The sequence below is a fragment of the Mugil cephalus genome, chromosome 13, assembly GCF_022458985.1.
Source record: "Mugil cephalus isolate CIBA_MC_2020 chromosome 13, CIBA_Mcephalus_1.1, whole genome shotgun sequence".
NCBI lineage: Eukaryota > Metazoa > Chordata > Actinopteri > Mugiliformes > Mugilidae > Mugil > Mugil cephalus.
Window position 1 is genome coordinate 14767621 of NC_061782.1, and position 26338 is coordinate 14793958.

Genomic DNA, 26338 nt, shown 5'->3' on the forward strand with positions numbered 1-26338 from the left:
ATGTCTGCGGTGTTTGGCGTGCTGTGCACTCGCATAATATTTTGTTATCAGTACTGCACATGAGTTCATTGATTGAATAGTTGAAGAGGGCAAAAAGTCTTGCTCAGCTGACTCTTATTTTGCCGTCATGTTGAGCAATGAAATTACAACCATGCCTGGAGTGCGGGAGATGGAAAACGAGCGCAAAATTCAGAGAGATTTTAGAACTCAAACTGAAACCGTAAAGCTGATGTGGGCATAAATACCCCCCAATGCCTTCACACTTTTGAAAATATTTAGCCCTTGACAAAAATGCATTTGGGTTATGAATAGTTCCCATAAAAGAGGAAAAAATATTTAACCTATGTGGAGGGAAAATACATATTCATTATGGGAATCCACGGCAAGGGCGGGAGCTCTGCCGAGTCCTTTGATACTCGAGGACACAGAGGTTAGTGGTCCATTTCAAACGCTGACACGGGGGGAAATATGTTAAGTGAGTGACATTGCAAATGCAGGGAATTCGCTTGCCTGTGTGCCGCTACGCCACAAGAGACACGGAGGCAGGCTGCAGCAGCGGTTTTCTCACCAGTGAACCCGGTTGAATCGGTTTGAGCGAGAAATACTTCAGACCTGGCAGCACGAGTGCAGTCTTCCTTCCAAGCTTATGAGTTTAGTTAATGCTCTTGTTTAAGATCCCGCATTGATGAAGATATAAATTAATAATAAAAATAATAACAAAAAATCAAAAAAGGGCTGGAATAAATTACGCGTTACCTTCCATTGCCTGCGAATGTCGTGAGTCTTCTTTGCCAAACATTAAGGATTCTTTTGCCAAGCAATGTCCCTTTCCTGCTTCATTTCACGCAAGTGTTAACAGAGTGGAGCACGGTCAGCTGTGGTATTCAGAGAACGAGCAGGGCCTCAAGCAGTAATCCTAATTTTATTTCAGGAGATGGAATTGGAGGAATGTGTAAAAGCATAAATATTAAAAGACGAAGTGTTGGGGATAAATATATCTGTAGCTGAAAAAAAAAAAAGAAAACAGTGGATTCTTTCTCCATCTCCGCGCTCGACGCGCTGTGAGAAACATTTTTTCGAGCAGACAGTTCCCCAGCATGTTAATTTCCTTTGAGAGTGGTTTGGAAAAACACTCCCTAAAATCTTGTTTAACGTGATTTCACAGTTCTAACTAAATGCAAGAGAAACTTTTGCAGCTGTGAGTCACAACTCCCTCCCAGTCGGTTTGTGTCTTTAAGCCATTAATAATGACATGTTTAAGATTTGATGCCATTCAGTAAATAATCCCAAACCTTTGTCAGTCAGAAACTGTAATTAGTTTATTCAATACTGTTTTATTACCAAAGCAGTTGTTAGTGGTATGACTTTTATTTTCATTTAATGAGGCCATCTGGAACACAATATCTGAACCAGAGTCTCAACTTTGGTTGAAATGGTCCAATCTACTGAATGAGTAAGAGTTTACTTAACTGCCAAATATCAGTCACAGTCATGTTGTACCTGTTTATGTGGATAGACATTGATGTGGCATTTGATACATTCTTGTCCCATGTTGGCCCAGGAGTTGCCGCTCATCCACTTCCTCTTACACTTGGGGCACTTGTACTCTCCAAAGCATCTCTTCTTCCCCTGGTAGGGTGTCAGCCCTTCACCTTTAGGCCTGGCCTGTAAAGAACAAAGCAACATGTGCAAAAATCATTCACTCCGACTTAATCATTTAAAACAGGAATGCAGAGCAGAAGTTCAGCTGGACAGTAATGGATGGTGAAGTGATGGCGGGCCGGGTGTGTCCGTCCTTGTCGTGCTAATGTATCCAACTTCATCATTCAGAATACTCCTACACACAGTTTTGGCACCATATCTGGTTGTGTAATGGACATTTACTTCCATTACAGCTGCGTTAAATTACTCCTCTGATTCTCGTGGGGGAGATGATTACGAACAGTCAGTCAACCATGAAAAAGCGCTAGCCCGAGGGTAGCATTTTTTGGAGGAGCCGCCCCGGTGACTTCATGCTGGCAACTTTATTTAGGCCACTACAGCGGCGTGACTAACAGCGTGTCACAAACACAAGCATTGCTGGTGTCATCGAAATAACAAATCACAAACGGCCGTCCATCCTGTCAAGAGAAACTCAAACGTGCACTGATTTGTAAGCTTGTTGGAGCTTGTCATTATCAATTTAAAGTTCTGTCGCTTGTAAAACAAAGGGGGAAAATCATCACAGATCTTGCATTTGCGCAATGACGCACGTTATTGGGCTCGTTGCTTTGGTTAACAACGTTCTTCGTTTGGAGTGTGAAAAGGAATAGCGGGTTGTTTTGTCACAAACTTTAAAAGTGCTTTCGTGCACAGATGAAAATCTAACATGACAGAAAGGAGTAATCGTAATGCATGGCCCAAAAGTGTTGGCAGCTTTCCAGAACGTTACAACATCTCCTGCCTTTAAAGTGAAAATCAGATCTGTCCAGCCCACTCCTGATTCCCCAGCAAGACTGCAGGTTGTTTTCATAACCACTTAAAACATTGGTTGCAGATTTTGGGCTGGACGTATGGAGGCTATGGGGCGTTGAGAGCGGGAGGAGGGGCACAGTCCGTATCCTCGGTCTTCCCTCACTTTGTCTCAGCCCGTGCATGAGTAATAAGAACTTTAATCAGCGGCATCTGGCGCTTTCCAAACAGACGTCAGCTCTTTGCATCAGCATCAGCATCAGCGCGCCAGCGCTAAGTATGAGCGGCTGTGCTTCGCTCTGGCCCCTCGGCAGCATGACCTCAACCCTACTGTCAGCTTTCAATCCCACTGTGACAGCACGCAGGCTGGAAAGTCTGACTTCTGTTGGCTCGTACCTCAGCAGCATATATACACTGACAGCATTGTCTTGGTGCAATCAACAGGTGATCTTGAAGACAATGCTATGGCAACATTTAGTTTGGACGTTCTCCTGCAAATGATTTAGTTACTGTACGATCCAACCATAAGCAGGCTGCCATTCTCCAGAAAAAAAGACCAAAATGCTGCAGTAAGACTAATCTCCATTGTTAGGGCTGGGTAGTATTTTTGAAAATTCTGACGGTATCACGGTATATCACGGTATATTTTCTATGCATAATCACGTGTTCAGAACATTTTCTACAAAGTGCTACATTCAAATAGTCTGGGCTGAAACGGTGTCTTGCGGCAGCGTTCTGAGCACTTTGTAATACACCGGTATGCTGGTATATTAAAAATTCATAATATCACAACAGAATAAATATCATACTTCGGTATGAACCAGTATACCGCCCAGGCCTATCCGCTGTGTTAATATATTCGGCTCTACTGACTCTTTGATCAGACTACCAGGTGTGCTATCCAGGAGGTCTAGCCTCATTCGTTTGGAAATTTGAACGTGGCCTTGGATCATTTCCTCTTGGAGCTGTTTGTTCGAATGTAAAAGACCTCTCCCCGACACTGCAGCCAGAGCTCAGCAGGACAGAAACAGCACTCATCCTCCTCATGACCGGTCCTCTCTTGCTCCACGCTGCTTCCAGCATCTCTGGCCTTGACCTTTGGCTGCACATCGGGCTCAAGCTGCAGCTCAGTGGTTTCAGATTAGCCAAATCCCCTTTGCAATCAGTCTGCCACTTCTGTTGTGCACATGGATCGATTGACGGTGCAATCAAGATGAAAGAAAATAAATCGATGCCTTATTGACAATTATGTTCGTTACAGGATTATTTGATTTAACTTTAATATGACTTTTCTTATCATATTTTATAATTAAAATAATGAACAAAAATGAATCAACAGCTGGAGCCCAGTGAACTCTGCATATGTCAGTTTCATTTGAATGACATCAAATTAAAGCAGCCGACAAATCTGGACTCATAAATCCGAGGATTATACTCACATTGCGGTCAGCTGTTGTCAGGCCACTGTAACATGCCGCCTCTCATGGAGGTCTTAGATGAAGAGCGAGTTCTGGCTGCGAAAGTCGTGAAATTTGCAGGCGCAGTTGGCACTGCACATTCCAATGTACACCCAAGCATGTGGGAACGCACGTCACAATAACATCTGGACTGTTGTGCCGCAGAAGGACCGCGGTAGGGTCAATGAAAGGCGCCTCAGGTTCCTTCACATACATACATGCATGCATGCGGGGCCCGACCTTCTGCTTACACTGGTGCCGCGAGTTACAGATCAAAACTGTGAGCTGTAAACACCAGAATGACTGAGTAAATGTTTTAGTTCGGCTTGATTTCCAGGAAAATAACCTTCAGAGCAATATTTACAAACCGTTCACAATACACACAGTACAATGACTAATTTGACGAAACTGCGTCATCGCACCGTGCAACATCTGGAGATGAGCCTGCTCCGGAGGATGTGTTCTGTTTTCCTTTGCTCTCGACAAATAAAACCGTCCAGGCTTGCACCAAGGTAAAAAGCTAAGTGGACATATCTGAGCAAACTGGAGCATTTTAGGTGTGTGTCAAGTGGAAGAGAGGCTTTGAAACGGCAGTGCCGGGAGGCGGCAATTGGTGTTTGTCATATTACTTTGACAGTGCCGGCTTGCTTAGTGTTTGTTTAAGTCCCCAAGGCTATAGCCCCGTGTGTTGAGATAAGGGTCAGTTTGTGTGTAGAGGACAGTGTCCTTAGACAAGACAGTGTAGCTCCAAAACCACAGCGAGTTCACCACTTCCTCCTCTGATCCAGATCACAAGCAGGGAGTCATCATATCACACACACACATGCACACACACACTACGGGTCAGTGAACCGCCAAATGAAGCATACACACACATGTGATACGCACATTCGCTGATGCAATGGCTACACAAAGCGCGGCCACACACAGGCACAAGCAAACACTGGCTTAAGGTCTCTTTCTCCCCTTGTCCCCTTTCGCACACAGGCACAGACACACATTCTCAACAAATTCCACATCCACAGGTTTTCATACACTCTTGAGACACAACTGGAAAGTCTCGGAGCATGGTTTCCTGCAGTACTCCCACTCAGTGTTTCGCCTCGCTACAAGAACACAGATCATTCTTTGGCTCGCACTGCAGGATTAATGAGCTCACAAACTGCATTAAATAGAATAAACAGAGCTGAGATCGAAACAAAAAGACAGACAAAACGACCCGCAAGAGAACACAATGTACACTAAAGCTTATTAATTCTGAGAAGGAATTCACATCAGAGTGGAATATGAAATGGGCTCCCGCTCCTGGAGGATTCTGAAAACCTGCTGGTTCTAGGATCCCACTCCAACATCCACACAAACACGCAGGGAGAGAAAGGAAAGTGGATAAATACCACAAGCCCGGATCGGGCGACTGTGGAGAGACCCTCCAATCAGCCCCTCTCAGGAGGGTGGAGAAACAAACGGAAGGAGAAACTGAGCGAAAGAAAGAGTTGAGGAAATCTAAATCCAAAGCAGATGGCCTCCATGGGGGCAGAACATGAGAAACACTGAGAGCTGTCGTAAAATTGCTGCTCTGCTTTCAATTAGGCCATACATTTCACAGGGAGGTGGGGGATAGAGCTGCGTTAACTAACCGCTATAGCTCTGACTACAGTGGACTGGACTCATTATCATGTGGAGGAATGCAGGGACTTTTGTCTCGGGGGTCAATTTCAAAGATGCTGTACAAACAGAACAATATTAGGAATTTGAAGCATGTGCGCTATCGCAGGCGTATTTCTAAACTTGATCCAGACGACACCCACTGAGGCGTCTTAAAATTTAAGGGTAAATCAGGTAAAGCTGTGAAATCGCAAAGTTCCTGTTTGAATATGATTTTGCCGCAAAACCATCTTGAAATTCTGCTCCGGGGCAAATCTTACAAAGATGGCTATTATTGACCATTGGAAACATGTGGTCCAGACCACTGTCTGAGGCCTAAAGGTGATCTTGCGTTTGTGTTGATCTCACATTCCAGGTTAAGAGTAATGACCACTGGACAGACGGCAAGCAGACTGCGCATTTTCTGACACTCGCCCAAAAGCTGAACCCTTAATCTTCCGTCTCCAACAACAGGATAGGTTAGCCTTGGTTTTTATATATTATTAGACGTCCCTTCCAAGCCAAACCTGAGAGAAAATCTTTCTAGAGGCCGCTCCTTTCAAGGTTGTGGATATGGGATTTCATACTTCGTCGACATATTAGAGAAGACAACTTCCTGATTTGGATTCCATATAGTAGACTGCCCACAGTCAGTCCACAGACAACATATGAAGGAGACTATGCTGACAGTAAAGCTTGGGGTTTTTATGCAAATGGCGCATGCCATTTTGTGGTTTGTTAAATTCTATGAGAAAACAAGGGATTTAATGGGTAGAACAACTTTGAGGCTTTGGAACAGGGTTGGTAATAATTGCATGTACTTTTCTGGTTTAATGCAGAGAACAGGCTCTGTTGACAAATGTACTTCAGCCATCAATAGCACAGTCAATGAATGTCTGAAGAGTCGAATACACTTAAGGGTTTATAAAGAGAAATGCTGGTTAAATTGTTCTTTACAGACTCTGTTAATTGCAATACAAATGTTTTGGCTATGTTCTTTATTAGATATTGTAAAGAAAGTTATCAAACCTCTTTCCAGAACAGATCACTGTTGTTTGTGATGGAAAAAAAAGAAAAAAAAAGCCCTGAGATAAGACCTGTGACTCATCAGATAAGGACATGGACCTTCTGAGGGTGTCCTGTGGCGTCTGACAACAGGATGTTGTGGGGGGCCTTTAGGTTAAGTGGAGGGGCCTCTGTGGATCAGGCTTGTTCCAGTGCATCTCACAGATACTTGATCAGTTTGTGTGAATTTGGAGCCCAGGTCAACACCTGCTGGGGATGGCTGCTGCCACAAAGGAGTCTAAGTAACACCGATACTAATGTCAGGGGCAAAACTTACCCAAAAGAACACTGAATTGTCACAAGATGGTCAAAGTTATTCACCTTCTCCTGCCGGTGGTTTTAATACTGTGGCTGATCGGTGTATATATAAAGCTTGTAACCATGTACAGGGCGAGGGCCAAGTTTAAAGGCGCCTTTTGCTTCAAAGCCCAACGAGCTTCCACTCTAAAGACACGTGCACATCGGAGCAATGAGCGCAAATGTCGCCCTATGTCAGTCACTGCAGCAATTTACGATTTCCTCCAACAACTACCTGTACAATGACTGCAACACGACTTCCAGGCAGTCCTTTGTGTCGCTTGTCGCCGGTGGTCAAGGGAAGGAACATTGTACACGAAGAGGAAGTGGAAGTCGAGCGCAAGGGCAGAGGCTAAAAAAAAAAAAAAAAAAACTTTACGGGCAAGCTCTCTTGTCCATCCTGCTTTCTAAATGTTACTTGCCAAGACCTCCTGCCATCATTGTGTTAGCAGCTATATTTATTGACTACTTGTCCTTTGACAGAAGACTGGACAGGATGTGACAATGACTCACTTTCACCTCTTAAGACACAGAGAATTATGCCTTTAGCCGATATCTCTGCAACACAATACGTGTCAAACGTTTTTGAGATAGCATCAAAACAGTTTTCTTCATTTCTTCACGTTACTTGATGGTAATGGTTCATTTTAATGTTTTAAACTAACTTCAACGCCAACTTCAACAGAGTTGATGTGAGATTCTTCAGCATGATTTGATGCCACCATCCACATTCCATAAAACTGCATGATCACTGAGACCCAGACAGGTTAATGAGTCATAACATAAGGCTCCATTCACTAAAAAAGCCCGCTGTAAAGGGAAGAGCCTTGGGTTGTTTGTCAAACCACACCAGAGGAAGCAGAGACGTTTGTCGGGTCATTTGGGGCAAATTATTCTTGCGAAACAAAGCTCGGTTTGGCCTGGCCACATCAAAGCGGTTCAGACGTGAACCAGGAAAATATTCCACAGAAATTCACATACTTTCACACACTGCATTATCTCATGTGGCATTCCCTTCCACATAGCACCCAGAAAAAAAAGAAGGCAAGAAAAGCACTCTTTGACCCTTTTTGTTTTGGGAGGACTTCTTTAATTTGTTGCCCACTTGATGATCACAACCTGCGTTTTCTGACATCACAGCAACTACGGAAAAAAAGAAAAACATCTGAAGATGCAGTCGTCAGCCTGTCGGTCAGAAGTGAAGGCCAAGTGAGGGCATGCAGATGGCCACTGCCTCACAAGAATGACACTGTCACCACCTCAGCTGTGTCCAAACTGCACACAGAACAAGCATTTTTTTTATTGGCTGTTTCCGCTGCTGGACTAAACAGCCGCAAGTTCATGCCAGAACCTCAGCCAGGTGCATTATGGGTAGCTATTTATCAATCCCACCGCGCACCACGGCCTCTAAATACATCCACTGTTTTCTGTGCATCACCCTCTTTCCTCCCGCAATCTATCTCACCTCTCTCCCTCTGGATGGCTCCTTTGCTGGTGCAGCTGTCTCTTTATAATGCCTGTAAGGAAAAGTGGCCGAGCCTGAAAGTGGCGAGAGGAACAGGTGTGCTGCTTAAGTGATAGATTTGCCCTCGCTCTAAGCACAATGCACCCCTGTTTGTAAAAACAATCTCCTCTGAACGGGGGGGCTTCGCACAGGAGACAGACAATGTACTCAGTCTGTCACAGAAAAACAAGTTGAGAGAAATTATAGGGCGCTAAATCTCTCTTTTTTAGTCCGCTGAGGCAATCTCCATCAGAATAAAGGCCTGGAGCTGGAGCGTGTTTGGAGGAACCTACAGTCAAATTACTAAGTAAAACAAGCACGTTAATTACAGTCAGATGCAATTAATCCAAGTCTACATTTTGCGACTAATAATTGTTCTTAATGACTTTAAGACGTCATTGTGCATTACGTGTGTAATGAAAAAGGGACAATCTCTTTGACACCTCTATTTAAGATTACCGCATGAAAAGTGATAATCAACTCATAATCTTATTTCTTAAACTCTCTCAGGCGTTGAAAACAACTGCAGAGTTATTCCAAAGCAAAGCCATGTTTTTCAAGTATCCCTGATTGAGCTGCCTTAATCCTAGCTTGCTGGCGCAGGCCCTAAACTGCTGGGCTGCTCCCCAGCGTTCCGTAGCGCTCCGATCACTAGCTAGCATCTGGAAACCATCAGTGTAAACAAAGGAGCAGCGGAGGAGCTCAGGCCCCGCTCTGCCTCTCCGCATCCCCCAGGACATCACTCAGAGAGCAACACAAGAACACCAAGCCGGCCCCGGACCGGTGTGTGTTGGATTTCCATGTGCGCGCGAGCGCGCATGGAAAGGATCTGTATTTGGATCTGTATTTGGTTTGGCCACAGTTCAGAAAGAGATAGATTTACAGATACAGCAGATGGGGTTCAGTCCACAATGTTAGCTTTGAGTTTGTAGGAGTTTTTGTTTGGTTTGCTCATTAACCGTAGTATTTCTGATAAGACTTCTAATTGCTTTAATGTGGTTTCGGTTAGCGTGCTAGCCTTAGCGTGATGAATGCTACAAAGGGGGAAAGGCAGGAACCTGGATGTGGTTTAAACCTGAGAACTGGTTTTCCTCTGTGAAACATGAAAAAAAGATCAAAGTATCAATCACGGCAAGGAAATATTTCCCGAACGTTACACAATAGTGTTTCAGTAATCATATATCTGTTGATCACAAGCCCCGGACCTTTTTGGCTCGGCTGAAAACTCCAAAATGCTGTTCGTGGAGCTTTTAAACACTCGTGTCACACTTAGCAGAGTCTTTGATGCTTGTGCACGCCACTGTGCACTTTGCACCACACCACGCAGCTTTCATTCCTTCACAGCTCCACAACTGCTGAGATAAGCATTCTTATCGTGTGCAGTTGTCTCTAAATATAAACCACAGTATTACACATCATGTACGGCACATAACCTCAACCATACGCGCTTGGATTTGGATTTGCGCACACGCATACAACACTCGCGCCACCGAGTGCGCAAATGCACACATGTAACTGTTCTGCAGACACGAGCTAAGAAAATAGCAACACATGTGATGCTGGTTTGTTCGAATTTCATAAATCAAAAAATAGAAGAAAAAAAAAATGTGCAGATGATAAATCCAGCTAAGTAATGCAACATGATGATGATGAATGTCAATTTTAAACATGCAGTCTAAAAAAATTTGATGCACTGCTTTTTTTCATTTCAACGATCAACCTCAGCATGTCCTCAGCTCAAAGATGAATTTGGTGCAATGCTCCAAACACGAATTTAATCAATTCAATCAGTGATTTATTTGCTTTAATTTTGTCGATTAATCGATTATTTTTTGGATCTTGAAATTGTGAAGATTTCTTAAAGACCACTGAGATTCATTTTTAACACTTTTTTTTTTAATGAATAGATTATACAAATATTTTTTAATATATAAAAAGTGACAACTTAAAAAGACCTTAAAAAAACCTTTAGATTACTTGGTCAGCTCATTCATTGGATATGTATAACGGTGCCATGTCCTGCAACACATTTCTCAAACTGGCTGCAAAATATGTGTTCAAAAATATTTTAATACTTAAATCTATAACATGCAATTGCATGCATGTGTTGTTTTTATATTGGCACCAAATGCTATGTGACCTCTCTCCAACATGACTCTGAGCTTCCCATCGCAGTCACCACAGTCACTCAACTAGCACTCGTCTGAATCTGCTCTGCACCCATGTGGGTCAGGGTGCTATTCTTGAAAAGGTTTCATATTCTAGAGGCTCTTTATTTGAGCTATTCGTATGTGCTCGACCGCTCATTACCCTATAAAAAGCAGTTTACTCACAATAGGACATCCCAGTTGTTTCCAGGCCTAAATATGCCTGCGAGGCATTTGTGCTGTCATAAGGGCCCCACTTATTTCATCTCAGGTGTAGCGGGTTAGGGAAGTGGCTTAGAGAAAAGTGGACAGAGATGGAGAAAAGGAAAGAAAAAAAAAAGCTATGTGGTATGAGAAAAGGAACCATAACAATCTTGGTATATAATCAAATCCACAGCTATAATCAAATCCACAGCTATTTGAGAGCCTCAATCTTAACAGGCAACATTTCCTAAAAGGTTCACAAACCCACAAGGACCTGACACAGAACAACACATATCATGCTCTGTAAGCTGGAGGAGCTCGGCATTTAACATGACCAGAAGCTGAATATTTTCTGTTTTTCTCTTGTGGGTTTCTAGGTTTAACCTCTGAGATCACAAGTTTTTAGAAATGAGTTTGTTTGTTATTTCACCGTGATATAGAGGGGAGGATTTCACAAGGACAACCACTCCAACGATTTAAAAGAATAACCACAAGTCAATTTCCAGCCCCATGGAGACGCCAAAATAATTTATTCTAGGAAATGGCCTCTGCTTGGCAGAGCACAATACGTGTGCGCATGTCTTTTTGTTTTATGTGTGTGCTTCTGCTGGGAGAGACAGATACTGTGCCACAGCAAACACACAGACACAAACACACATCATACATGGCTTTTTAAAATAATCTTAAAACAGAGCATCCAGATTTAGCACTTTCTCGTCAGATTCTAGAGAAGTCCCATAACAGCACAGTGTGTATCACTTATGTTTAGTCTGTTCTTTGACATTCTGAGGTATCACGCAGGGAAAAGGTAAATCAAGACAGCTGTACCAAAGATAAAACATCCCACAGCTTTCAGTCATGTAGATAAGTGGGCTCGGCTCTGCCAGAAAGCGTAAAAAAAAAGTTTTTTTAGTGTGTGTTTTTAATTGTCGTCACTGCCTACTGAGAAATTGTTGAAGCACTTTTACAAGAACAGTACGCGAGGTCATAAAACTGTTATGGTTTCAATTCTATCTGTATTTGTCCCTATCAAATAAAAGTAAATAAAGAAAGGCCGGCAGGACTGCTATAACGCAGTAATAACAACAAATACAAAGTAGAAGTAGTCCAGGAGAACACCGTGTATCAGTCAAATGAAATATATTTTTAGTCAATAGCTGGACTTAGTAGAAAAATCATAAAAGATCTTCTAGTTGCAGGGAACAATGCAGCTCTCAGTTGCTGTGTTATGAGTTGGCATTACAATATGCTGTTGACGTAGATTAAAGCAAATCTGAACTAAGTCATCTTTAATAATGTCGTTGCTCACAAATTAAATTTGGTGACCTGCAATTTCTGGTTGTTTGGATAAACTGGAGGCGGAGGCCTTTTATTATGTGCTGCTGTAAGCAAGTGATCTGAAGGTTACTTTCCGCAGACCCCCTGCAGATCACTACATCCTAACATACCACGCATGCACATGTGCATACAAGTATCCTTGTGTGTGGGAGCGCATGAAGTTTTTCTCCTCGCTAGCAGACCCACGTCATTTGTGTCCAAGACAGCTGCAGAGGCACATCACCATGCCAGCACGCTCCTTGCCAAAACCCTATTCCCAGATTCCTAGATTTCCACAATTCAGCTTCCCTAATCAGCCACGGATCTCAGTGTCATGTTCTCGGATGACTGATGGATACCTCTGAGAGTCGAGCATGTGGGTGTTTTGATTCATACCAGCAACACTCTGTTGTTTTAAAGCTGATGTTTTTGACAGGATCTGTTCTCCTGTCTTCATGCTTCATTCATAGAAAACACGAGCGCGGGCCAACTGGGCCGTACTTGCCGTCTGTCCTGGTTGAACCCAGAAACTCCGCAGTCCCACAAAACACACCAGCGTGACACGGAGAGAGAGCCTCTTTTCACAGGCGTGGGATAAGTTCACAATACTCCTACGCTTACCGTATTTACTGTGCGTTACGGGCTAACGCTAAGTGAGGCCACGGGTGTGAATTTCCCCCTTGCCCTCCTCTAGCCTTGGACTTAGCCGTGGTCTCACTAAGCCCAGCGAGCTGTGCAGCTGCAGAGCAGCATTAAGTTACCAGACCAGTGAATGACAAGAGCAGGTTGGGTGGCAGACTGGGGCATACAGAGGTGCACAAAACACTGTCATCTGGCGCAGGAAGTTCAGTCCGCTGCCGTACGTATATTTGCGTGATTCGTGCATCTATCGGCTGTGGTTGTGTGTATGCAGCCGGACGTGTCACTGAGAGCGGGTCTGCATATTTGTGGAAGTCACTCTGCTGGATATACCGTACACGTGTGTTGCTAATCTCAGTGTCACTCGGTGTCAATGCTATATTGGACCTATGGCCCTATATGGCTTCTCAGTGCTCTTCCTCCGTTTAACTCCTTAAAAATAAAATATCTCGACGGGCAGCAGTTTTCCGACGTTTTTCCGTCCGCCACGCCACTATGACAGAGAAAGCATGTCTGACACAGCACGTCCCCAGCATCCCTGATAAGCCTTATCTGTTTACAGGGCGGTCTCTCTCCGCGCTCCCTGCCTCTGTGTCTCTCTCTTTGGTAACCTGACTGAGTGAGTGTTAGACCAGAGACAGACGCGAAGGCCTTCTGAGCCTCTGCTGCGACTGGAAGGAAGATCAGGGGTCACCCTGTAAAAACATTCCCATGGCGCTCCACCCCCCCAGCGCTCATCCCTGCCAGAAACTTCTCGACACACTACAGGAAAGTGCGTACAGGCAGAGAGGGGAGACAGAAACAGTTTCGAAATGAAACGCCGATCGTTTTTTTAAACTCTTATTATTCCGGCCTTTTTACACAAAAATGCCTGTTAATGCCCAAAGTAAATTGAATGCTGTTCATGGACATTTTTGAGATCTTGGTCTCTTTTGAAAGCCAAGACTCTAAGTGGTATTGTTCCTGAGTAATCAAAGTTGGCACACAGTTACAAAATAAGAAGTTACTGGGTTCGCCTGAATTTTTTTGCCCTGAAAAAAAATTATCCTATAATGACTTTTATCAATGAAATCAGAAGAAAATTACATATTGCATGCAGCATTGACTCAAATACAACGCGTGTACAGAGCTCTGACTGGTTCAAAAAGATACTGCTGTCCCATCTACCACCCAGCAGAATGTTAAAGGGTTAAAGCAAGCACAGGAGGCTACACCAAAATCTATTTCCACTTCCAGAGACACTGCAGGATAAAACAAGACCTGCAATTAAACTTGAGCTCCAGTGAATACATTGTGACAATAAGCAGGTCGTGCAATGAGTACTATAATTGACAGTGTTTGATTTCCCTTCCAAACATCCTCTCCATACCTTTTCAAATTGAAGTACAACTCAGTGATAACAGTTGTTATTTTCTGACTGTGTGATTTTAAGCTGAATCAGTGGTTGTTCCCTTTTCATACTTTAATGTTCATGTGCATTCAACTTTTCATTATTCTAGCCTTATGTGAACCCTCTACATGGTGACCGCATCCTGCGAAAGGAATAATGTTTGCTGAGGTTTAATGGTTGTTGTAATTTTGGTGTTTTCTTATGCATGAAATTCTTAATAGTATCTCTTTTGGTCAGCTCTTTATATCAAACCTTTCAAACCCTCGCAATATGTGATATCAGGGTTTTCCAAATCCAAAATGTTATTTTTTCACATTGGATTCAAGCAAACAGGGGTCTTTTTTCTTATCCAGCAATATTACATTGCAAATAAGCTCTTTATTTGATTTGACAAGGTTCTGTGCCCCATCTTCTCTCTCTGCATGTTATTAAAATAATACAGATTAGCTGTAGATACTGGCTGACATGGTCCCGTTCAGCCGAAGCCCAAACACACCCTAATGACTTCACATGTTGGCCAAACTGTGTTTTAATCAGTGGTTGGGACAGTCTTGAGAGGTTCTAGTGCTCCTGGGTAGGCTGCCAGAGGAGGACTTCAAGATACTTAACCATAAAGAGAGCGAGAGAGACTGCTACAAAATCAAAACCGCACGAGAGGCCCCTATAGTCTGTGTGTTGACATGTAGACAAACAGAATGTATAGGGCCGCTTGTGTGGTTTGTTGTTGTAATTCCTTTTTTTTTCCCGTCCCTGCGAGATCCAAGACTCTCTCCAAACATACTTGAGTCTGACGCACCACTGTGATGCAGAGAGGGCCCTGCTGCGGGAACAATACGGGCCTGCCTTCCTGACCTCTCTGTCTAGCATATCCTGCAGACGTACAATGACTGCCTTAATTACCAGCCTCCATTCCCACCGCTAGGGCTTTCCCCAATGGTGCCCATTCAGAACCTCAGTATCTCCCTAAGGTGCCTATTCAAGCGCAACACAAAGCCAGCAGTGTCAGTCCCTGATCTCTTGACACCAAATCCAGTCCAGTGTGCCAGCGCTCGCAGCTTCACAGTGTCTCTGTCTGTCTGTCTGTCCGTCCGCTTGTCCGTCCCTTCTTTCAGTCTAATCTCATATCGCGAAAGAATCTCTGTTGTTTTCGTGCGACAAGAATTGGTGCTGCAACATGGAGCAATTAGTTCAACCAAATACCGATCAACCAGTGTAGATAAGTAGGAAAATTAGTTTATGTGGACTATTCCTGCGGTGGTTCAGTTTCTCTTATGGAGCCCTGTCCACACTTTCACCATTTGCCAGAGTTGAAGAGGAGAAAATGACACAAAAACGTCACATTAAGCCCAAACTGTTGTATCAACAGCTGAAAAAAAACCTCAGTGTTACCATTATCAGGTGACCTGTCCCAAGTAAACACATCATCATTTGTTCTATAAACCAACAGAAAAAAAGAAGCTGCTATAACATTTTCTCGAAGCACACGGTGGCATCTTCTTTGCTCTGTCAGCGTTCACGGCACAATTTTAATAATCAGACTATATGTTACTCGGTCAGATTAAATGACAATGAAACACAGCAGCAACATTACCTGCATTACAACATTAGCAAGACTGAAGTGAAGCACAGGGGGTTTACAGAGGGTTTTAGTGGAGGCCTGTTTAGGTAAGCTCCCCAAATTGGCTATTTTGGCACATTTAGGGACCATCTGTATGCACAGCTGCCCCCAGTAGCAGGAGTGCAAGAGGCTAACCAACAGATCCGAACCCAAACATGTACATTTATCCATGTCGTCTTACCAGGAAATATAGAGCCGTTATTTAATTAATTAAAAAAGCAAAATTCCTCGAAAATATGCATATTCTATTAATAACTAACAGAGCCCCCTGGACCTAATGGACTAACAGGACATCATGCTGTAGTGAAAATATGACCTTTGACCCACTGATTCCTCACTGCTCCCAAAGTGAAAGGTGAACCATCCTGTTCTAGTTCCTGGGGCCTCAGTGGAGGGCTGCTGACCCCCACGGCCGTGTTAACACAAGCCGAAGTGGAACAGTTATTGCTGGTGTGGCTGCAATTACTATATATATATTTTTTTTACTGTAGTACTGAGTTTTAGTGGAGTGGTATTCATCAGGAGGGTAGAAAAATGTAGTGCTAAAGTGTAATAATATATAAAGCAATTAAAAGAGCCCGAACGTAGGAGACTCAAATCAGCGGTGACCTGGTTTCCCTCATGCTGCAAAAACAAAATTACATAAAGAGATGAGACGCGCAAGTGCCTCAGACAGATTATTGTTTATTTTCTTTTATTAACTCCAGATTGTGTTTTACGACGCTGGTACAGTGACGTGACTGGAGAAACGTTCATATAACAAAGCATTGCATAAGAAACCGAATGAAGCTAATAAAGTCATGTGGGACAATTAAAACAATAAACCCCTTAGTCTCGGTGTCAAAGAGGGCTAATCGGTTGATGGGATGTGTATAATCCATTTGCAGAGAGGCATCTGACAGACTCAACGCCTGCTTTGCTTCACCTCAGAAAAAGTTAATGGTATCATTTGAGCAAAACTTTACCGTCACCGATTAAGCCGGTGTCTGTCCGCTGTGTCTTTGTGATGGCTTCGGAGCGTCATTTTACTTTATTTTAACATTTAATCCGTGGCCAGCTGTGAGTTTACCTGACTGTGGTAACAGTGCACAGCCTCCTAGGGATGGGGTTTTAAGTGTCACAGTTACCAAAACAGGAAGTGGTGCGACTGTTGTCTCAGCAAAAACTGAGAGGAAGAATGGGATTCCTGCACTGAACACAAACCAGCTGGCAGGAAACCGCTCTTTTATCATTCTTTTAACTTTGATTTCCTTTCAGGGGAAGTGCCCTCTCTCCCCTTTCACTGGCCCGCTGTCTCTCGGCCCTCGTGCCCTCCTCAAGCTTTCGAACTATACGCTCTCTGTGTCTGTGACACGGACAAAGTGGACGGCGTTGAATGGCATGACGGCGACGCATCCAAAAAGCGCCTGCCTTCCGCGGAATAATAATCGCAGCCATGTCAGAAGCAGCCCCCGGGGGCACAGAGATCACGGGGGTAAAGTGTGAAGCGCTCTCTCATGACAAATGTAAAAAAAAACAGTGTGTGACTGCGGTGCTGAAAGACTGTTTATCGACAGGATCAACAAATGCATGAAGAGAGGGAAGCAAAGAAAAGAAGACAGAAAACAGCTGTTGAGGGCAGAGAAGAATAAGAACGCTCAGTTTAACTATAGATAACTCTCGTGAAGGCAGGAGCTCGTTTAGCAGAGCTTAGGAAAGCTCCTCCCAAGAACATTAGCCTCCAGGGGACAGCAAACGTCTCCAGCTACATTAAGCTCACATAATCAGAAAGTAACTGTTGAATAATCAGCATTGAGGGCGAGAGAGATTTTTTAGACCATTTGGCAATATGTTTACAGTGCAAGAGTCGACAAGCATAGGAGCTGCACACGAGAATATCAGAGTGGATTAGTGCAGGATGTTTGTGTTGACTGGAAGATTTTAATTTTACCGGAAGTTTCAGACTGGGTCAAGCAAATCGTTGATTTACATTAAATCACAGAACCAGATGAAGCGAGTGACGCGAAACGAAAACGACAGCTTTATCAGACAGTCATCCACAAACAACAGTTTCTTATTATCTGTAACAGCCGAAATGCCAGCAGCATGCAACCATGGGAGACTACCCAGATGTGAGTGCGGTAGCCCACACTCCCTTTACAAATACTCAGATGAGATTTTTATCCGAATAATAAAAAACAAAACAGCCAGAATGCTTGAGAACAGTTCAAATGGATAATAAAAAAAAACAGCTAATTTCCTCCAACCACCATCCTCTTCTGTAGTGTCAGTTAAATGTTTTTATACCCCAAAGAAAAGTACATTTAGTTTTTTGTTTTTTTTTGTCCCTGCAATCCTGCTCAGAATCAAAGTGAATGCAACCAGTGGAAGAAGTGATTGCGCAAATGATGTTATCTACAGAACAACATCAATTAAGACTTCAATGTTAGAGTTACAACATAGCAGGAAATTGAGTGCACCCACAGAAAGCCGAGATACTTATTTTTCCTAGAATGAGTGCACAAACAGCAACGTGCGGTGATGTAACTCTGGTGAATTATCAACTTGTAATGCGTATTTGACACATCACCCCTCCCCACTCTGCCCCTGTACCCTAGTACGAGAACAAACCAAAACACAATTATCCCAGCGTGACTGCCAACCACTTCGGAAAAGAATCCCTGCTCTGTCACTGGCAATTCTTAAGGCAAATATGTTTTGTCAAAACGACAACCACCGGTGTTTGTTACGGTGAACGTAGTGGGCGGCAGTAGTGACGAGTCGTTGCGTTTATCACCGCGACGAAAGGAAAAGCACACATTTTGGCAAGTCACGCATTACTCAAAGTGTAATTTGCCTCTGGTGTGAAGAGGCCCTCGCTTCACAGCTCACCTCAGGTCTCCGTGTTGACACTGTTATGGGAGATTATGGTGACCATTTGTCACAGGACAGACTGCTGCTGAAATTAACACCACATGAGGTGCGAGGACCATCACAGTAATTGGCATCTGGTCGCAGATACAGATATATGCTAGGGGACATTCAGGCATGCCTCAAGCCCAGGCCTGACTGACTCACTGACTGACTGACAGGGAGCAAGGGTGAGAGAAAATCAGCAGGATATCCTTAAATTATTCAATTACACACATATATATATGTAGGTGTCACATTTTGGTCCAAATCAATGCAAATATTTTACCGGAAACATAGAAAACCAGGTTTTACAACTGAGCTGGAGGACTGCAGGATTAATAACAAAAGTTTGAATGCTACATGCTATATACTACATACACATTCCACTGACACCATAACCATCTGAACAAAAGGTGCATTCTGCTGTTGTGATAAAGAAGGCTCTGTGTGTGGATCAATGTGCTCCATGTGCTTCTGATCAACACAGTAACCGTGACACCATTGGCCCGGCTCTTCTTTTCTGTCTGGCTTCATTGTTATTTTTAGCAGATGGATATTTAGAGAACATTCCATATTTATATATATATATACACATAGAACAGTTTAAAATAGTTGATACATATTCAATTCGTCTCACAGCGGGGCAAAAAAGACAAATCTGTATGTCATTGTTTTTTTTTCATATCCTATGTATGGATGCAGTCTCAACAATGAAAACGTTCACGCTTTTTGGAGCTGTGTCCTGCACTAAGCACACCTCTGACTCCAGCCTCTTAGAGCCAGTTCAGACCTTGCGTTAAGGTCTGATCTGGGCAATCCGATCATGTAAAAGACGGGTGTGAATACCCCCAGGACGCACTGAGATTGCATTGGAGAGCTCTGATCTCTGATCACATATGGAGGTAGTTGAGGTGGCGTGTGTCCACATTCCCTTGGCAGTGTGTACGCAATGCCTCTATCTCCTGGCTGCCCAATTTGGGGCCCGTAGGCCAAACTCCTGGTAACCAATTATACTGGCCCGTGCCTTGCCCACTGTATAATTTTTTTCCCGTCAGCACTCGCTCCCATTAAATACTATTTACTGGTGCACTTCCACTCCTGACCAAGGAATAACATTGTGATACATTGAGGGTAGGGTGGCGCTGTTGAGTTCCTGCCAGCTCAAATCCTGTGAGGTGAAGAAGACCAGTGAGAGAGAGGATGTAGATGGATGGGACAGTGGCACACAGATAAACAAAAATCTGTTTACTGCACTAGTAAGTACAGGACTTCATTCATTTCGAACATGTTTTGTACCATGTTACTTTGCCTGTTGCACTAAATGTCTTTGTATTTGAAGACCAAGGACTAGTAATGTTTCATGTCTGTCTTCAAATATTTCAAATGTTTTAGTATCTCACTTATTGTTTCATATTTAAAGATGCCAGATTTCGTGTTCAGCAATTTTTTTAACATAAATGTGAAGCACATTTTTGGTCACCCCTGCTCCACCTATAATCAACAGTGCGATTCAATAGCTCAGATCAGATCTTAATGCAAGGTCTGAACAGGCCCTTGGACAATTAGCGGTTGGTTCAGGAGAGGCCAGTTCTGTGCTAGCTCTTTCTAGCTCCTGAGCATCCCCTAATGAATGAGGTCTACAAACTACTACTACCTGCTTCTATGAACAGGTATTTCCTTTCATGCAGGAACAAGATGTAGGTGCTAGATGTGGACTTTGAGTGTTGTCTTTTAAACTTTTTGGTCCAGACACAAGCAACGTGAGCGTCTTTGGTGTGTCTGGTCCTAAAGTGAAGGCAGCTCATAGGAAGTGGTTACGTGAAAAGTTTGATTTCCCTCTCTTATCTGTGCACAGTCATGCTATAGGCATGTAGCATGACTGTAGTCTAACGCATGTTAGCTTAGCCTAGCCTAACATTGGAACAGGAAACAGCTACAGGGGAGTAACAGCTAGCCTATCCTGTTTATTCAGTGACAAATAAAAATAAACAAGTGTTAATAGCACAGGTCGTTGCTTTACGATGCAGTGCAGTGCAGATTTTGTTACTTTTGAATGTGACAGGCTGGTTGTCTTTGTGCTATGCTACCAGCTCATGTCTTGAATACGTGCATTTTCCAAAATGAAAAACTGACTCTGAAAAGAGTCATTTGAGTAAGCTAATGTGAGTATGAACAGGCTCCTGTAGGACAAAACATAACAAATTGTTTTGGTTCATGTTATATGAGAAATTGTCAACCACATTTTTGTGGTTTACATTCAGTTATAGTTTTATGCATGAACATAAAACTATAATCCTGCAGGACTGGACCAGGGGAATGCATCAAGACCAGGAATAGGGCACTGTAACTCAGAAATCCACTATAGCTCAAAGACACACACGAAAGCCACACACCAACAGCAGCCACCCCCACATATCCACAAACCTGCAGTGCGGCAAAAGACATTTTCCATGAGTTCATCTTCCTACAGGGGGACATAGCAAGAAGCTGTCATTCAGTGCATCATTTTGATCACTCAGATCGAGAGAGGTGGGGCCAGCTGTTGAGAGGATTAGTCCCCTTTACAAAACTAAATCATGAGTGCAAGTGGAAGACATCTTGGACTGGAGCCAAAGCGTGGCAGTGAGAGGCATTCTGCTCATAACTAGGGGAGCGACCTCATTTTCCGAATAAAAGCCAGTTTACATAACACCTCTGTCCCCATGACAGGGAGCGCAGGGCAGCTGCTGCCAGGCCTGTGGCTTTCACTCAACTACAAGAGTTCCCTGAAAAATAATTCCCTCAGCACAGCCGCAAACCTCCTGTGAGTCCTTCCAACATGCTACGACCGAAAATGTTACATTGCAAAAACTGCATTAGCACTTTCTCAACCTCAGCTATTTAGTAGTCCAACGCATACTCTCCAAACAATAAAAAGAATGGAGGACCCAATGTAAATGAATCAATCTGAAAAAGTGACTGTCATCGGAATGTATTGCTTTATGTGGGACCCGGATGACAAACTTAGCAGCACCTCTGTTTTCAGTGGGAAAGAATTGGCAAAGAATCTCTGAACAGGACAAAGTATTAGTGCTGCATACTTAAAAACAGAGCAATTTAGAATAAAAAAAAAAAGACAAAAATCTCTGAAGCCCTTTGCCATTAAAAGCTTTCTGAGGCTGAACTATCCTCGGCTCGGCACGCAACGACAAGTGACTGGGCACTTGGACTGGAGCGCAAATGGAAGGTAAAGGTGGTGGAAAAAAGCCCAGGAGAGACCTAAATAACTGAGATGGTGTTGAGCTGCGTAGGAGTGGCGGCTGTTGGGAGACTCCGCTGCTTTTTGAGTTACCGCTGGCAGTTTTAACGAACAGCTGAAATACAAACCAGAAGACGGCGGAGGGCTTGGTTTGACGTGCACGGTGGAATGCTTAAACCTACAGAAAGATTCATTTCACGGTTTCTGCTGCTGTCACATGGGTCTTGTTTAATAAAGCAACACATTTTATGACAAAATAGTACGGTCAATGTGCGCAACATGTGGTTTTAAGAAACGCGATCGCATGGAAAAAGCAATAAACACGCGACGTATTACTTCACGTACACCTGCTCCGGTGGTGAGCGTCACTATCACATGAACAATGTGGACATCGTCAGGTACAGCATTGCTTGAAGGCAGAAGTTGCATGTTGCGCTAAAATCCCAAAGTCCCCTTAGAGTTGTCAATGGATGATCTAATTCCCACGCACTGCAGTTCCTAGCTGTCCAGGAGATATTTCACCAGTACATGGGTCTTTTACAGGCCCCCCGAGACCAGTCATCATATGTCATAAAGCGAGTCAAAGCATTTTAATCTCACATCTGCTCCTCATTACCATTCCATGCAAAAAGCAACGTAGGGCCGGGGTTAGCACCTCAGCCAGGGATAGGGAGTGAAGATAAACGGGAGAGGCATGAAATTGACACAGAGATAAGGCATACAACAACAACAACTTTGTGCAAAAAGTTCTGCTCTTCCAAGGGAAGCTACAATTGTGTTCCTCTTATGAAATCAAATCACTTTGAGGCCGTGATCCCAGTCACAGAGTTTGACTTTACAAGGTGCTACATAACAACACAATGACAGCTCCACCGCAGCAGTTTCATAGTGCTTTCTCACTAACTCGTGCAGAAAACATACGCTGTACGTCAAGTACATAAATAGAAATAAAACTTTACTGGGGTAAGATTTATACGTACTGCAGCATCAAGGGTATTAAGCAGGGTCTCATTTAAAACAAATTAACAGAGATTGTGTGAAACCTAAAATTCTCCTGGTGCTTTCCCAGATGAGTTTTGGGGTGTGGACAACAGCTGGGACCCCATTTAGTCACACATTTGCGCACTTGACTTAAAGGTGGATTTGCCACGGTGACGCACAAAAAACCCCGCATCACAACAAAACGAATCAGTGGGAAACGGGAAAGCAGGTGAATGCCACTGTATCTTGGGGGATTAATGTAATATCTTTAGCTACATGTCAGAGGAGATGGGCGCCTGCAGCATTTGCCCATGTGTTTAGAATCTAGAAAAACTTCCTTGGAGTCTCACATTTGACTCAAAAACTTGGGGAAAGGTTAACGTGGCCTGTGACACATAGCTTTTTTTAATTTTATTTTATGTTGTTGTGTAACACGTTGGCAGTTAAAATGCACACAAGCACAAATATATGGACGCACGCACACATGACTGCAGAAGACAGAGGCCGGCCTGTTTAACAAGTAGGTCAGACCAGATCCAAAATGAGAGAGGAAGAGAGAGAGAGAGAGGGAGGGAGAGAAAGAAAGAGAGGGAGATGACTGGAGCTAAAACAGCTCTGAGTGCCATAACTGACTTGTATGAAAAGTAAGTAATTCAAATGTATCCATACCCAATGGCATTTCTGCCGTCCAAAGACTAGATTGTGTGTGTTATGAGTCTCACCTGAGGGCAGTCTTTGATGTAATGGCCCTTGTTGAAGCACAGGTGGCACAAGTAGTTGGGTGGGGGTCTTTTGTTGGGTTTCCTTGGCTCCGAAGAAAGGGAAAGGTCTGAGAAATGGTCCGTCAGGGAGTTGAGTCCATCCACGATGTTGTTCAGGGAGCCATAGGGGGACACGTTCTTATACACGTTGTTGTTTAAGGCCTGCCAAATGACACGGGTTCAGCTTTAGCACAACAGGCAGATTCTTAGAAAATACCCCAGAAAAAAAAAAGAAAGAAAAAAGATTAGATTAATTGACGATTTCCTTTAAGCACTCCTATTTGTTGTTGTGCAAAAAAGAAAAAAAAAAACAAACTCCAAGATCATTTCTCTCATTAAATGCAGCACATCTGGCGACAGGCCCAGCTGTGCTCGTGAACTGGAAAAGTACTGAGCACGTCCGCAGAGATAGACAGGATTTTACAAAGGATGACTCACTGCAAACAAGATGGGAGGCATGTTTCCCTCGCCAGCCTGCGGAACATCAGCAGTGTCACCATGCACCGTTGGTGGTAAACTAGCCATGGTCAGAGTTCGTTGCCTGCTCGGAGCCACAGAAACACAGTGTTGCACGCCACAGGGCCCAGTGAATTCATAGAGGATGCCCTTTGAATATTAATAACAGGGCAACCATTGCCTGCAGTTCCTTATTTCCATTCTAATTCGTGTCGTCTTCTCTTCTAATACAATCCAGACAGGAATGGACCTCTGGGTCAAATTATGCTGATTTTAGTGCAGACATTTTTTAGTCAGGTAAATAACTTGCTGGGCTGATATTGCTGAGCAAAGATTCCACCTAATAATCCGCTTAGGCATTTAAAAACGTAACTGCGCTTATGACTAATGTTTGAGACTCCGCTTCCAAGTAAAAAAGTCAGTGTGTGCATATGCACGCTGAAATCCTCAGATACACTCTTCCTCAACATTGACGGCCATGTATCATGTTGGGACACAAGTCTGTGTCTGGGAAATGATGTTGCTGCTAATGTTTAATGTTGCACAGCACAGAAACCTTAGTCTTGGCAACCTGGCCAGGGCTGAGAGCCAAATCTTTATCTGGAGGCTGTGAGATTGTCTTGCTAACCAGCTCCAGCTTTAAGACCCATGTTCATTTATTACATGTAGTCGCTGTAAATCAAGTTTCAGCTCTGCAGTTTCTCAGAGTTTTCCATCTGCCAAGCGCTTCAGCTATGTGTATTTCCCCCCCCTCCTGCGTTGTTGGTGGGTTTACTGAAACTTAAACTTTCGGGGCAGATTGTGAAATTATTTCGGCAAATATAAAAACAGGAAACGATGCTTCGTTTATGTTTCTCACATTTCTCCAGTTTGGCTCGGAACCCCCTGCTGACAGCCCAAAGGAAACAGATTTCACACACATCTGCTAATGGTGGGGTGAGACTGTTTGTTTATTTTGTGTGTCTGTGTGCGAGAGAGAGTGAGTGAGTGAGTGAGTGAGTGAGTGAGTTTTTGTGTGTTTTAATTGTAATGGATGGGAGGCTAGTGTCATTACCAATCACAGTGTGTCCAAGTGTGTGAGGCGGACAAGTGTAGCACATCTGTGAGTGTTTTCACAGGTCCCGGGATGAGGTGTCACACTGCAGGGGTCAATCAGACACTGATGTGTTTCGGCCAGGTTTGTGATGTCTGGTCTACACTTTAAAGTGACAGGTTTAGGTTTTTGAAGTAAAAAAAAAAAAAAAAAAAATGGAAAGTACCCCTGGAAATTTATCTGTCACATTAAAGTATTTGGCGTTTTAGCCCAGAACGACATGATGAGGGAGAAAATGCAACGCACATTTAAACAAAGTTGTCAGCTGTCGGGACTGTAAAAAGCATACTTGGCCTGTGTCACAACGTGACTTCTCAATCAGGAACAAATTCATTAATCTGTCACACGTTTCACAAGACTGTTGTATTATCCTGCAGTGCAGGCTGCAAAAACAACCACATTTTTGCATTACTCATCTCCATAATCAAATCTCTGCAGTGGTTTATTTTACTTGGCTAAGCCGGTATAGTAAGTTGCAAAATGCCCCCACCCCTTAAAGCGTTTCCAGACTCTATGTGTGTTCCTGCAGTTTGAAACCCTCTAACGGAGTGAATGGCATTGCACAACTGAGCGTAATGCATAACGTGCTCACCCAATTTTCAGATGACTACTCGTGGTAAATGACTTCAAAAGGCCTCTATGGTTACCGCCATAATAATGAGCGCTGGTTCTTGATGGCGAGTACACCATCCATCCACCCCTACAGTTTTCCAAGACATGGCGTCATAGTAACATAGATCTAAGAAACTCAACTGCAGTATAAATACCACAGCTTGTTGTACAGCTTTAACACTACCACTCAGCCCACAGTCCCAGCCTGTAGTCCCATAGTATGTGTTTAGATTCATGTGTACTCTGTATGTATGCGTGTGTGGGAGCCCTTTTTGCGCAGTGTTGTCTGGAGTTTCAGATTTGCACCCTGCACACAATATTGGCATGTTTGTCCCTAAAATTACACAAGGCTACAAAAATAGACAATATGTAAACAGGGACTGATTTTGTTTGCACAACCTGGTCTATTTGAAGAAGTCAGAGACAGCGGATCTCTGCGAGGGGGCTGCAGTGGCCTGCTCTCTCCAGACAGAGGCGTGCAGGGAAATCTGTTTCCATCTTTAACCTCTCTGATCAGAGGCATGTCTGATAAAAACGTAGCTTTGCTCACGTTCACTTTGAGCCAAAGCTTA

The 26338-nt window shown here is 43.5% G+C and overlaps 1 protein-coding gene across 1 annotated transcript in view; it reads right to left on the reverse strand.

Moving 5' to 3' along the window:
- zcchc24 (zinc finger, CCHC domain containing 24) overlaps positions 1-26338 on the reverse strand; it is a 33590-nt gene that overhangs the window by 5330 nt on the left and 1922 nt on the right. Inside the window, exons 2-3 of the mRNA XM_047602919.1 lie at positions 23567-23767; positions 1501-1665 (exon numbers count right to left, since the gene is read on the reverse strand). Coding sequence (XP_047458875.1) covers positions 1501-1665; positions 23567-23767 — 366 coding nt within the window. The remainder of the gene's footprint in view (positions 1-1500; positions 1666-23566; positions 23768-26338) is intronic.